Here is a 14411-nt window from a genome sequence, read left to right as displayed (position 1 = left end):
CTTACTGCTTTTCTTGAACAATGCTGAGGCCTCTCTGCAGGGTGCCCTTAGAATTATGAACACCTTCTCAGCCTTTGCGGGTTTACGGATGAATTGGAACAAGTCCCAGCTGTTTCCAGGTAGATGAGGAGGCTAGATCTTCACCACCCCCCTCTCTCCCACTGCAGTGGATTGACCACTTTACCTATCTGGGAATTGTGATATCCAGACATAGTAGGGACTTTGTGAAACTCAAACTGGATCCTGGGCTGGCTGGGGTTAGGACTAGGCTGAAGGCATGGCGCAATCTACCCCCTCACTAACTGGACGTATTAACCTCTTAAAAATGAAGGTCCTCCCCAAATTCACGTATATTTTTAGAAACTCTCCTCAGTGGCTTTCAAAAAAACTCTTTAATTCCATTAAACAACTTTTCACGTACTTTAAATATTTTTTGCCTACCCAGCTAGTAACCACTCATTGGTGGCTTCAGCATGATCTAACCAATTCTGCTATAGTGCTGGAGGCAGCAATTGTCAAGTCTCTGGAGGCCTTACAGGGGCTGTTTAGGGGGGAAAAGTCCCCACAACATCTCACTCCTTCCATGTGCACCACTATACAAGTGTGGAAAATGAGCGAAGCTCTGCACAAGCACCAGCCAAATTCGCTCTTTCCACATAAACCATTGTGGCTGAATCCCAACCTCCCACATTTCTACACCATCCAAGACCCACAGGCTTGGGCCAAACACAAAATTGTAAAGCTAGAACATACTACAATCAAGATTTAATGTACCCGCACATGCATATTTTACATACCTCCAGATTGCTCATGCCTTCAGGTGTGAATTTCTGGGTCAACCGGTAATTCTATCATACTCGGAATTGGAATATACCCTCCGAGTGAAGGAATTGGGGAAGCCCACGTCTCAACTTTATGGCTACCTACTCGTGGCTGCTAGTCCTGAGTTGTCCTCCCTCCACAGGAAATGGGTGGGGGCGATCCCGAGACTAGATGAGGATGACTGGAGGGAGATCTGGGATTTCCCCTTCTCCCTCCTGGTCTCAGCCAGGGATAAGATGGTTCAATATAAAATTTTGCACAGAGCATACTATAAACCTCACAGGCTCCGCAGGATGTCTGCGGCACATTCTCCATCGTGTTGGCGATGTATGCACCAACCTGGAGAGTTTTTCCATATCTTTTGGAGCTGTACGGTAATACAACAATACTGGCAAGAGGTCCTTCAAGTGATCAAACGTTAAACCAAGCTCTATATACCATGCGACCCAAGATATTGTTTGTAAGGACTGGCTGAACAACTGTCAGTGACCATGGCCAGGAGAATACTCATTAACCTTTTACTGTTTTACGCTCGTAAAGCCATCACAATGAATTGGAAGCATCCATCCTGTCCTTCTGTCCAATTCTGGAAGGGTCTGATAAATTCCAGTCTACCCTTGTATGAAGCCACCTATGCGAACAGGGGTTGCCCCAATAAATTTAATAAGGCTTGGGCATGTTGACTTGATGACTCCACTACAACAAGTGGCAATCAAGCCTATTCTAGTTAAAGAATAGTCTCTGACCACACACTCCCGTCCCGATGTAATCACTTTAATTTGTATCCTTGTATCCCAGGTTTGAGCATAGTTAGCCAAACCCTCTCCCCACATTGGGCCAGTAGTTTAGTAGATTGTTTTGTTTAAGTTCTTATGGTATGTGTTGCTGTATGAGAAGGAGACCTGTTGGTCTTGCCCCTGCGTGGGCTACAGCTGTATGTGCACTTTGAAAATGTAATAAAAAAGATTTTTCAATTGGCTTCAGTATAAATCACACAAATAGGAAACATAACAGAAATACAAAGACACTGAATTTCAAAAGAGCCAACTTCCCTAAACTATGAACCTTGCAACGAGAAATGTAAGGGTACAATTAGGGTGGCTAAGATAGAACACGAAGGACACATAGCAGAGGAGAGCAAAAAAAATCCCAAGAAACTCTTTAAATATGTAAACAGTAAAAAAGGGAGGACAGACCATAACTGGCCCCATAAAGAATGAGGAAGAACATCTGGTTACAAAGGATGGGAGATGGTGAAGGTATTAAATTTATTCTTCTCCTCAGTCTTCACAAGAGAATTGGGGGGTTCAGTAACCAAAACTGCAGTGTTTATCCTCCTGGCACATCACAGGAAGCACCCTCATGGCTAACAGAGGACAGAATTAGAATTAGACTTGGGAAACTTAACATTAATAAATCACCGGGACCGGATGGCTTGCACCTGAGGGTACTTAGGAATCTCAGTCAAGTAACTACCAGACCATTGTTCCTCATTTTTACTGACAGTCTACTGACTGGAATGGTACCAGCGGATTGGAGAAAAGCCAATGTAGCACCAATATTTAAAAAGGGCACAAAATACATCCCTGGGAATTACAGACCAGTTAGCCTAACATCAATAGTATGCAAGCTCTTGGAGGGGATGATAAGGGACTATATACAAGATTTAGTAGAAAACAGTATCATTAGCAGTAATCAGCATGGATTCAAACCAATCTATTACCTTCTATGAGGAGGTGAGTTGCCATCTAGATAAAGGAAGGCCGTAGATTAGATTGTAAGCTCTTCTGAGCAGGGCCCTCTTAATCCTATTGTATTGTATTATAACTGTATTGTCTCCCTTTTATATTGTAAAGCGCTGTGTAAACTGTTGGCGCTATATAAATCCTGAATAATAATAATAATAATAATAATGTGATGTATCTGGATTTTGCAAAAGCATTTGACACAGTTCCCCACAAATGTTTACTGTACAAAATAAGGTCCGTTGGCATGGATCATAGGGCGAGTACATGGATTGAAAACTGGCTACAAAGGCAAATTCAGAGGGTGGTGATAAATGGGGAATACTCAAAATGGTCAGGGGTGGATAGTGTGGTCCCATGGGGTTCTGTGCTGGGACTAATCCTATTAAAATTTGTTCATAAACGACCTGGAGGATGGGGGGTAAACAGTTTGATCTCTGTATTTGCAGACGATACTAAGCTAAGCAGGACAATAACTTCTCCACAGGATGTGGAAACCTTGCAAGAAGATCTGAACAAATTAAAAAGGTGGGCAACTACATTGCAAATGAGGTTTAATGTAGAAAAGTGTAAAATAATGCATTTGGGAGGCAAAAATATGAATGCAATCTATACCCTGGGGGAGAATCTCTAGGGCAGTGAAGGCGAACCTTGGCACTCCAGGTGTTTTGGAACTACATTTCCCATGATGCTCCAGTACACTGCAGAGTGCATGAGCATCATGGCAAATGTAGTTCCAAAACATTTGGGGTTCCAAGGTTCGCCACCACTGCTCTAGGGGAATCTAGGATGAAAAAGGACCTAGGGGTCCTAGTAGATGATAGGCTCAGCAATGGCATGCAATGCCAATCTGCTGCTAACAAAGAAAACAGAATATTGGCATGCATTAAAAAAGGGATTAAGCGATAATTCTCCCACTCTACAAGACTCTGGTCTGGCCACACCTGGAGTATGCTGTCCATTTTTGAGCACCAATCCTCAGGAAGGATGTACTGGAAATGAAGCGAGTACAAAGAAGGGCAACAAAGCTAACAAAGGGTCTGGAGTAGACCTGCGCGATTAATCGAAGAGAATCGCTATCGCGATTCTCCACCCACCGCGATTGCAACTCCGGAGTTGTGCGATTCTCACCATCAAGCAATTTGAATGTTGTGAGCTGCAAAGCGCGCGCCGCGCACCGATCGATGTTGTCCCCGGGATGTTTCCCTGTTGCGGAGCAGAGGGGAAGCCGTCGGAGCCAGCGTGCCGACGTCACTCAGCAAAGAAGTATGTGATTGGTCGGTCGGGTAAGTAATGTTTCTTCTTCACACTGAGGTCTCGGGGACAAGCGTGACTGCAGCTGTAGGCTGCAGCACTGAGAAAACGTGAGCTGCTCTCTCAATCAATCACTCTCAAGTAATCAATTAATCAATCTCTCAATGAATCAATCGCTGTAAATTAAACAATCTCTCGCTCAATCAATTGCAATGAATCGCTCTCAATCAATCGCTCTCAATCGCTATCAATCTCTCTCAATCGCTATCAATATCTCTCTCAATCGCTATCAATGTCTCTCTCAATCCATCTCTCTCCCAATCCATCTCTCTCCCAATCCATCTCTCTCCCAATCAATCCATCTCTCTCTATCAATCCATCTCTCTCTATCAATCCATCTCTCTCTATCAATCCATCTCTCTCTATCAATCCATCTCTCTCTATCAATCCATCTCTCTCTATCAATCGCTCTTTCTCCTGAAAAAAAAAATTACATCGCGAGAATCGTGAGAGAATCGTGATCTTTTTATTCTAAGCAAAAAAATTGTGATTCTCATTTTGGCCAGAATCGTGCAGCTCTAGTCTGGAGGATATTAGTTACGAAGAAAGGTTGCGAGCACTGAACTTATTCTCTCTGGAGAAGAGAGAGACGCGGAAGGGAGTGTAACAAGGCACGTGGCCATTCATTAAAATAAGAAAAGAGGTTTAACCTTAAAGCGGTTGTATAGTCTTTTTTTTTACTTTTACCTACAGGTAAGCCTATAATAAGGCTTACCTGTAGGTAAAAAAAATATCTCCTAAACCTTTATGGTTTAGGAGATATTCCCCTTGCTATACGGCGCATGCGCACAGGGGATTCTCGGCTGAAGCCCGGCAGCTGCCGGACCTTGCCGAGTAAGAAATCTCCCGCGCGCATGCGCGGGAGTGATGACATCGCGGCTCCAGCCACTCACAGCGCTGGAACCGCGATACCCGGAAGACACGCCGAGGGAGCTGTCATGTTGCCTGGTAAGATACTGACGCCTCGTTCTAAGGTAAGTATTTCATAATGAGCTAGTATGCGGTGCATACTAGCTCATTATGCCTTTTGCTTTACAGGGTTAAAAAAAAAAAAAAAAAAAATTTTGCGGGTATACAACCGCTTTAAACTAAACTATGTAGAGGGTTCTTTACTCTAAGAGCGGCAAGGATGTGGAATCCCCTTCCACAGGCAGTGGTCTCAGCGGGGGCATCGATAGTTTCAAAAAACTATTAGATAAGCACCTGAACAACCGTAACATATAGGGATATCCAATGTAATACTGACATATAATCACACACATAGGCTGGACTTGATGGACTTGTGTCTTTTTTCAGTCTCACCTACTATGTAACCATATGTAATTGATCTTTGACCCTTACAGCTGTGAAGTCAGATGTTTAGTAAACCTGCCATGCCACAGTTTATGACGGGCAGTCAGTTGATGTAATGCCTAGAATGTATAACCCCTGAATTTCTGGCAAAATCCAAAATTACCCATTCAAACTTTGAAAAACAAACCCTGTAATGGTATACAATATCTATTTTGTTCCATTATTCCCATTAAGCTTTTTCATTTTCAAAATGTGGACATTTTTGGTTGTTGCAAAAAGCTGCCTAAAGGGATTTACAGTAATCTACAGTTAATTACGGATTATTACAGAGACACAACATTTCATTATGGCTGCAATTCCCACATGGCAACAAGCACAAATTCTTATTTATCATTAGTGAGTGAGATGCAACATCTTACAATAATTAATTATGATTAAATATGGGAAATTATATTATGCTGTCCTTTGTCAGAGTCCTAGTATTAGCTAATGTATCCTAATTCCATTGAAATTAGATGCAGCTTTCCCATTAAACTGCTTGTCCAGTATTTGTACTTTGGGTGCAGTCATTTTTCCTTGTTTACATTTTTAATGTATGCCATATAACAAATGACACGAATGTGTCTAATATCGCAAAACAGCTAATACTACGATAGCTTATAATACTATTTGTTAGCAAAGGGAAGTGTCACCCGTGTATAAAACAGTTATAATGGCCCATTGACCACTGAAACAAAACAAGGCCATTACTGAAATTGGATGCTGACACTTCCAGTCTTGGCATGTGTGTACTAAACCCTGAAGCGATCATAAACACAGGCACTTATACAAACAATTACATTAATTGAATTTCTAAGGACAAAAGGTTACTTTAATGATGCAGCAACTTAAATGAGATTCTACATGCTGCAAGAGTAACACTTGAATGTTAGCCTTCTACTGTTCTTTGTAAAAACTTGCCATTTTCATTTGTCCATGTGTTATAAGATATAGCTGGACCACATTACTCACCATTAGCTTTAATTATCTTAGCATGTGCGATTACTAAGGTGTTCTTATTGCAAGAAAAAAATTCTCTTCAGCAAAAGAATATGCCCATATTAAAGGGGAGGGGATCATGAAAATCATTACCGCTATTCTATTTATCTTTGATGCTAATTTATCCAGGAAAAAACAAACATACATACTCACAGCTGTTGCTCCCATGCCGCTCTTCCACCACATATTCCATCTCGCACCATCTTGGATCTTTCATACTCATGAGTCAGCTGTCTTTTGCCCATTTTTACAGCCAGGCCCTATATGACACTCTTGATCTTGAGCATCCAAAAGCATATATCAAATTTAAGAGCAGCGCTCATAAAACAAATTTTAAGCAAAACTAAATAGAAATCCAGTGTGTGTATATATCATAAAATATCCATGCAAACAAAAGAACTCCACTGTCAATTCTAGATATAAATCTCCGCAGGATAATGTGAAAAACTCCTGCAGATGAAAAAAAAAAAAAAACACTCTAAGTGCTCCCACACCAGTGCACAAATCAGGGGCTTACCAGAACAGTAACAACCTCCAAATGAGAAGTCACATAGCGCTTGAAAATAATTAGCTCAAATCCTGGCTACATGGTGTTACCACTTTACTCAACAATACATAAAATCGTCAGACACTCCGAGGAATGTGCATGAAAAAAGAAGAATGCTCCACATAATGTAATATCAATGGTATTAAATATTTAATTAAAAAAAACAATACGCATATATAAAAAAAATATATAGACAGCGTGTACAAATAAAACTCCCCAGGAAAATATGCAGATTGCTTCCGGATTTCGTAATACGCAATGATATCACGCGCATTCAAAAAACATGCTGTAGGTCTTGAATGGCGTGCAGGAGCAAAACAACGTAGTACTTGGGACAATGGATTACTTCGCAAGGTCCTTTTTCAGCTTTTTTTTCTGCAGACGCATAAAGACTCATTGGCATGAAGAACTCACAACCAAACTATTGAAACTGCCTGGTATTGCACCAATGATTTCTCTGTTGTCTTATCAAACACTTGGATGAACATCCAGGTGACCCCTTCCACAGGAATAGGAAGATTGTTGGCTGCCTTCAAGGTGAGTCAAGACAAGGCTAGTGTCAAGGCTTACCCAAGCTGTTGCAGGTATTAAGTATATCCATGGTGGTCACCTCAGACCCCTGGTGGCCATTCAAAACCACTTGGAAAGAAGTTTGATTAGCGTTAAGCCTAAGACTAGAGGAGTAGTTCCCGCAGGTTGCCCCCCACCTGTCCCAGGAACCTTAGTTTAACAGCATGCACGAATGAGGCCTGTTATCTCCTTGTCTGCAAATCCTTGCATTATGTCCTCGCTGTCCACACCACCATAACCTCTGATCTGGGTCTGGGTCCCTGTGGAGGGGATTACTGCCTGGCAGGGTCTGGCCCAGTTCGTGTTCAACAGCAGATGATGACTTGGTCAACTTTCTAATGGCCCCCTCTAAAGTGTATATAAGCACCAGCTTCTTCCCTCAATAGTGGCCTTCTAAGTTCTTTAGTGACCACTATACTGGCTTCCATCTCCTCTTGTTCTCACTTTATTGCTTCTAGCAAGATAGTTTTAAGCTTCACCGCCACATTAGCTAGCCATCATGTTGTCCTGCAAAGCCTGTTTATAGGGACAGCTCAAATCCCCAAAATAAACTGATCCCGCATCACTTGAGTGCCCATAGTGGTCAGGCCTCGTTGGTGTTTTTCTTCCAGCTGTTTCCGCAACTCCTGAATTGCCACCACAAATTGGGGTATAACCTCTTTGTCCTGTTTGTTCAGGAAAAAGAATTTTCAGTGTAACTACAATAAGGACCTCACCGTATGAGCTCCCTAACCGAGCCACGATTTGTGCCAGCATAGCATCCTTTTCCAAGAGAACTAATCGCCAGGTCAGGGTTGTGGGTCATTCATCTAAAACAGGCAGGCCACAATCTTTAGACCTCTTTCACACTGGGGCGTTTTTCAGGCGCTTTTGGGCTAGAAATAGCACCTGTACAGCACCTCCTATGCAGCCCCAGTGTGAGAGCCCAGTGCTTTTACGACATTAGAAAAAGTCCTGCTAGCAGCATCTTTTGGGCGGTGCGGGAGCGGTGAATACACTGCTCCTCCACCACCCCTGGCATTGGAATCAATGGGCAGTGCTTCAGCAGTGGCACTTTGCTGGCGCTATTAACCCTTTATTCGCCTGCTAGCGGGGGTTAAAAGCGCCCTGCTTACCGCTTATGCCGCCCCAAGCTCAAAGTACTCTTAGTCTCTCTGCCCAGTCTGCCAAAGGCATGTTCTTGCTATTATACTTTGGTATCTGTGCCAAAGCCACTCCCAAGGTTACCATGGCAACAACTCAGGTCACATTCTGTGTGGAGGATGTGTTTTTACATATTCTGATGACTATGCCAAGTGTAAGCAGGGCCTAAGAGGTGCACCTGAAAGTTCAGAGAACTCACCATATGGCATTACTAGAACACTAATTATATACTGTAGAAACTAAAACAGGCCCAAACAAGGCAGTTATAACACTGGTAATACATATGTTGTGGACTATACAGTTCTTCAGGCAGAGAAAGTAATGTGTATAAGTAAATCAGTTTTCCAGCAGTTTTATAATACACACTCAGATTACAGGATGCCAGAGGAGCACTACTCTTGGAGGGGTGGTGGTAATACCGAGTTACACTGAGATCCCCAAAAGTCCCTGCAGATATCCAGTTGCCAGTGGCAGACTGTCCAGAAAGCTTGTAGAGGAGAGAACCTGGAGGGGGAAATCTACTTTTTCCCTTCTCGACAGGTACCTCTCCCTATCAAGCAGGGGCTCTGTCCCCATCTTACTCTCAAACTGCCAGTACATCCAATGATACAAAATTTCTATTTATGGAATTATTGGAGTCACAATGGTCACCCAAATCTTGTGGGATTTTGATACCCATTCGAAATCCCTGTCCTCCCAAAGAGGGCTGCCTGGAGCCCAAAGCAGGGGATAATTATTCCTCAATGGCTCCTGCCAGCCTGAAAAAAAAAGGCACAGTGGCACCTTCAGGTTGGAAGAAATGCTGCAGCCTAGATCTGCCTACAGGCTATGTATAAACAGTGGGATGTCTCACCACTACTTTTACATGGTAATAACTGGGCTTGCAAAGTCATGTGGGCCACACAGAGTGGACTTATATCCTTTGTGGCTAGTGAGGAATATATTTCAAAATAATTTCCTGTGACTGGAGTTCAGCTTTTGGAAAAACAGTGTAGGAGAACATTAGTTTGCTTTCTTATTGCGGTATTTAACTTTAAAATTGTCATTTTTTTTTATATAATATTGTTATAGTAAAAGACCGTTAATGATAGAAAGGCCACAAGGTGGTTCCCCAAGTGTAAATGAGCCTCGGTTTGGTTCTACTTAACAACAGGGTCACAGATTTGCATCATGGAAACGAACAACCACTACATGCAGGAAGCAGAACTTGTTTGTGTAATGAGTAAACATGGCTGCCCTCAAGTATGTTTTTACATATATATTGACTTTAAAAAACATAATCAGCCCCATTAGTGTATTGACATAAAACATTAAATTTAAACGAAGCACATTTTTTTTAAACTAAACAACAAAAATATACTCTTTAAAGAAGCATCGCTTCCTTAACACGTATTCCCTATGAGACAAAGTTCTATGTGGACTTTATTCCATAGTTCTAGCTATGATGTTGTTCAGAGGCTCCAAAGCTCAGCGCATGGCCGTCCAACACTACAGATAGCGAGGAGTCAGGGTGCTTTGACTGGATCCCAGCACTTGCCTGAGGTAAGCACCTAAGGTACTTGTATACAGTAGCACCATCAATTTGCATAGCACTTCACACATATATTGTACATTCACATCAGTCCCTGCCCTCAACAAGCTTACAGTCTAAGGTCCCTTAATGTTAGTCCTATGCGAATTGCAGCTCTGGTTTCCCTGTGAAGATAAAAATTATTCATTGAGCGGTTCCTCTCCATTGTGCAGGTCAGCTAACCAGTGAGAGGGAGAGGTGAAGTGAGAAGGGGGAGAGAATTCCTGTTCACGGATCAGATGCATTCCCATTGATGATTATGTGCCTGCAATTCTCACCTCACCGCCTTTTGTGCAATGCAGATGCAACACACATATGCGAACCAGACCCATGGAAAAGAACATATTTTTAAATGTTCTGCAAATTGGATGCGGGCTATCCCCCTGTCAAAACACAAAAGCTCAGCAGGGGAAATCACTGTACTAACATCGGATAGTTGTACCCACTAGGTTGAAAAAAAAAAAATAAAAAAAAAAAAAATCAACTCGTGTGTACCAGGCTAAACATTCATACATACACATACCTTTTAAAGATAAGGCTATCTTTGGCTTCAGCATTTTTGGTCTGGGAACAAGTAAGTCTGAATTCCTAATCTGGGCACTTAGTCTAAGTAGGTGACTCAAAAAGCTTTGAAGCAATTTGATCAGCATGGTGGATGGCCAACTAGCATTTTAAAAAAGAGACAGCTATTTCCCTCAGTACTTTAAGCAACAAAAAGTTATTACTGGAAAAAAATAAAGGCAAGGAACTCACTGGATTGTAATAATAAAAATGGTGCGCTAATTCAAGAAGCTATGCAGCAAAAATAGACAAATATGCATGAATGTCTATCCATAGTTTCAAACAAACACAAAACAAAAATTGCAGTAATATGTGATAATATGCAAAACAGTGATAAAGTGCACTAATTAAAGAAGCTAAACAGCAAAAATAGACAAATACAGATAAATGACTATCCCCAATTAAAAAAAAAACATAAAATACAGTAATATGCGATAACAATGATAAAGTGCTTGAATCAAAACTAATTTTACAGAAAAAAAATATTAAAATAAGTCCCAAATTAAAAAGTGCTTGTGCATCAAAAAGTGATGCGATGTGAATAACACATGCTCAAAAAAAGTTCTTAAAAGTTGTGAACACAATTGCTCCCACCATCCAGGTATCCATGAGGGCTGTGCCCTAGCAACTCACCTTAAACAAAGGCCTCAACAGGTCTAGTGGCGCTTTGGTATACATTTCCTGAGCAGCAGTTCATGTTCCCCTCTCCTGCATCGAAATCCACAGCTGGTCTGACAAGGCTTTAATATATGGATCATTTATGGAAAATCACATTTCACTCTCCTCTCCTCATAGAACAAACCCAGGGATAAATATCCACTATGCTGTATTGGGATCCTTAAAAAAGTCACACGACCAGTGACATAACGCACAGGAGGAGCCGGTGATATCACTTGCGGTCACCACCGAGACCAGGAAGTAGGGATTATTTGGGACTTATTTTAATATTTTTTATGTAAAATCAGGTGAATACCTGCTTTTGATTCAAGCACTTTATCACTGTTATCACATATTACTGTATTTTCAGTTTTTTTTTTAAATTAGGGTTAGTCATTTATGCGCATTTGTCTATTTGTTTACCTTCTTTAATTAGTGCACTTTATCACGGTTTCATATTATTGCATATTACTGCAATTTTTGGGGGGTTTGTTTGAAATTACGGATAGGCATTCATGCATAATTGTCTACTTTTGCTGCATAGCTTCTTGAATTAGCTCACCATTTTTATTATTATTTGTGTTAGAGTATTGAGGTCACTTGCTACTGGTTGCAGCTTTTTCATGTCTATTTTTAGGGGGATTTATTATGTAAAGTCGTTTTGGTTGGTTGTAAGGTCCATAGTAGCACACAAGTACTTCATATTTAAACTCACTGGACTGGCAGTCTTTCCCAAGCCAGAGCTTCAGATGACTTCGATGATGCAGGTCTAGGTCTGCGTTTTGGTTCATGCTTATTATGTTCATTGTGTTGCTGGAGAATCCAACCCCGTCCTGTCGCCATTACAATTAATTTTCTCAACTTCCAGCTAAAATAGAAATAGGTTTAAATTATTTAAACAGATAAACCAATAATAAAAAAGCATCAACATTTAAAAAAGACTTCACTTTTAGTAAAGTTGTCTTTTTAAGCCCCCCCCCCCCGTGTAACCCTCATGGCACTTAGCCAAATGTATTCCTCTCCAAAGTCCACTAGATGGCTGGGGCTGCCACGAGTACAGACTTGGATATAGGATGGAATTGCACCACATCAAGTTGCACAGTTGGCACAGGTCCCAGTATTGTTTTTCATGTAAAGGCTGTCTGGCACTGGGCAGTGCCGCACAGTGAAGATCTCTTGAGTGTGGCTGAAGTTAAAGTGGTTGTAAAAAGAGACCCTGTTCCCTTATAGCAGATTAAACAGCACAGTGCTTGTGCTGTCTAATCTTCCCCCTCTAAACTGTAAAATACCTGGCTGATCCTGCCTGGCGCTGCCCTCCCCTCTGTAAACTGACCATATTTTTTAATGGCTGCTGATCCGTGAGTACCATGGACAGTTTACATGCCTCAGTTATCCCGCTGCTCTACTCTCTTCTCCCTCGCCCTGCCTGTCAGCTCCTGTGTGTGAACCATGTACACAGAGTAGGATAGATTGATGGGGCCGGCAGTAATATTTCTTTGTCTTTACAACCACTTTAAGTATTATACTGTGTGGGTTACTCTGGGTGGAGGAGACTGGGAGCTTTAAAGTGGTTGTAAACCTCAAACATGAAATATCAACAAAGCATAGCTCTCTATGGTGTGTACTTGTCTTAACCCAGAGCACTAAAGGGGTTTATTTACTAAACCTAAAAATTAGCTAAAACAAGTCACAAGTCGGCATAGAAACCAAGCAGCTTCCAGGTATTATTGCCAAGGCTTAATTGAAGTGTTTTTGTCTACTGCCCCATTGCTCTGCTATCTGTATGAGTCACTTCTGACAAGTTTTTCTGACATCAAAAGAAAAAAAGGTGACAGGGGAGGGGGCTCCAGCACACAACCTGTGACTGACAGCCTCAGCTCTCTTCCTGTGTGCTGCGTGAAGGGTGTGTGTTCATTCCCTCCAATCAGCTCTCAGAGCTCTCCTCACTGGGCTCTGCAGTGTGTAATTTCAGCTCTCCCTCCCTGTTTTCTGACAGCTCAGACACGCTTTCTAAATTATTGACTTACAACTTATTTTATTCATCTCTGTGCATCACCTGAGGCAAGCCACTTCACTGGGTATAGGTAAGGCCTCATGCACACTGGATGTTAAAATAAGGTCATAAAAACGTCAGTAGCTTTGCAGTGAGTCTTAACGTTTTTGCAATAGCGCTTTTTTCGCATTAGCAGTTTTTAGCTTTTTTTTTTTTTCAATGGATTAAAAAATGTTAAAAAACGCTGGTGAGCCACGTTTTTGAGCGTTTATCGACGTTTATCAGCATTTATGTGTGTTTAACGTTTTTAAGCTTTTTTTTGTGGTCAGAAAAACAGCTCCTGGGCGTGATTTTAGGGCATTCAGGCAAAAGCCCATAAACTCCACTGTGCTGATAAACATCCACAAACAGCCATGTGCGCATGGACACATAGGATAACAGAGAGGAGTTTATGGGCTGTAAAAAAAAAAAAACGCCCAAAAACAGCCGTTTATTTCAGTGTGTGTGGAGCCCTAAAGTGTTTGTTAACCCCCCCCCAAAAAAAAAAAACCTGATCCTGTTCCTGTAAAGCATGTTATACAGCACAGTAAACCCCCCCCCCCCCCCGCTCCTCATATCTGACAATAAATCTTATCTCCTCCGTAGCATTAGAACATCTGCCCCGTGTAATGTAAAAACTCAGCTGATCTGTACTGTACCTGTATAAACGGCTCCAGCCGCTCAGCTGATTTTCGTCTCTCTCTCTCTCTCTCTGGCTGACGTCAGCAGGATGGCTCGTCCCTGCCCACTTCAGCTCTGAGCTGGAGAAACAAGGGAGCTGACATGTCAGCTGAGCGCTCAGAGTGCAGCTTATACAGGTACAAATCGGCAGTTTTTTACTTTACACAGACACAGGGACAAATGTTATGATACAGAGGGGATACGACTATGTTAGTACAGTGGGTTAACAACCACTTTAAGGTTTATAGCCACTTTAAAAAGGACAATATTGTCATTTAATAACAACGGAGGGTGAGTGTCTAGTGAAACCCCCCCACCGAGGCATTTCAAACAAAATTTACTTAACAGCAGATTTCCTCCAAGTCAGCAAAATAACTAAAATTAAAGGAGCTCCTGCTTATTATTTTAGTTTAGGATACAGTGGACTTGGGCAAAAAG

At 41.8% G+C, this 14411-nt stretch overlaps 1 protein-coding gene across 3 annotated transcripts in view; it reads right to left on the bottom strand.

The window, feature by feature from the left end:
• The window catches only part of FBXO15 (F-box protein 15), a 304133-nt gene that overhangs the window by 259861 nt on the left and 29861 nt on the right, over nt 1–14411 (bottom strand). For 2 of the 3 annotated variants that reach the window (XM_073631257.1, XM_073631258.1), the window contains exon 2: nt 11976–12128. In XM_073631257.1, coding sequence (XP_073487358.1) covers nt 11976–12103 — 128 coding nt within the window. In that variant the 5' untranslated portion in view covers nt 12104–12128. Of the gene's footprint in view, nt 1–11975; nt 12129–13951; nt 14051–14411 lie in introns of those variants that run through there. The other variant, XM_073631259.1, reaches the window with a different exon arrangement.

Source organism: Aquarana catesbeiana, linkage group LG05 (assembly GCF_042186555.1).
Source record: "Aquarana catesbeiana isolate 2022-GZ linkage group LG05, ASM4218655v1, whole genome shotgun sequence".
NCBI lineage: Eukaryota > Metazoa > Chordata > Amphibia > Anura > Ranidae > Aquarana > Aquarana catesbeiana.
The sequence above is the reverse complement of the archived record's forward strand: the minus strand, read 5'-3'. Positions and strand labels throughout refer to the sequence as shown.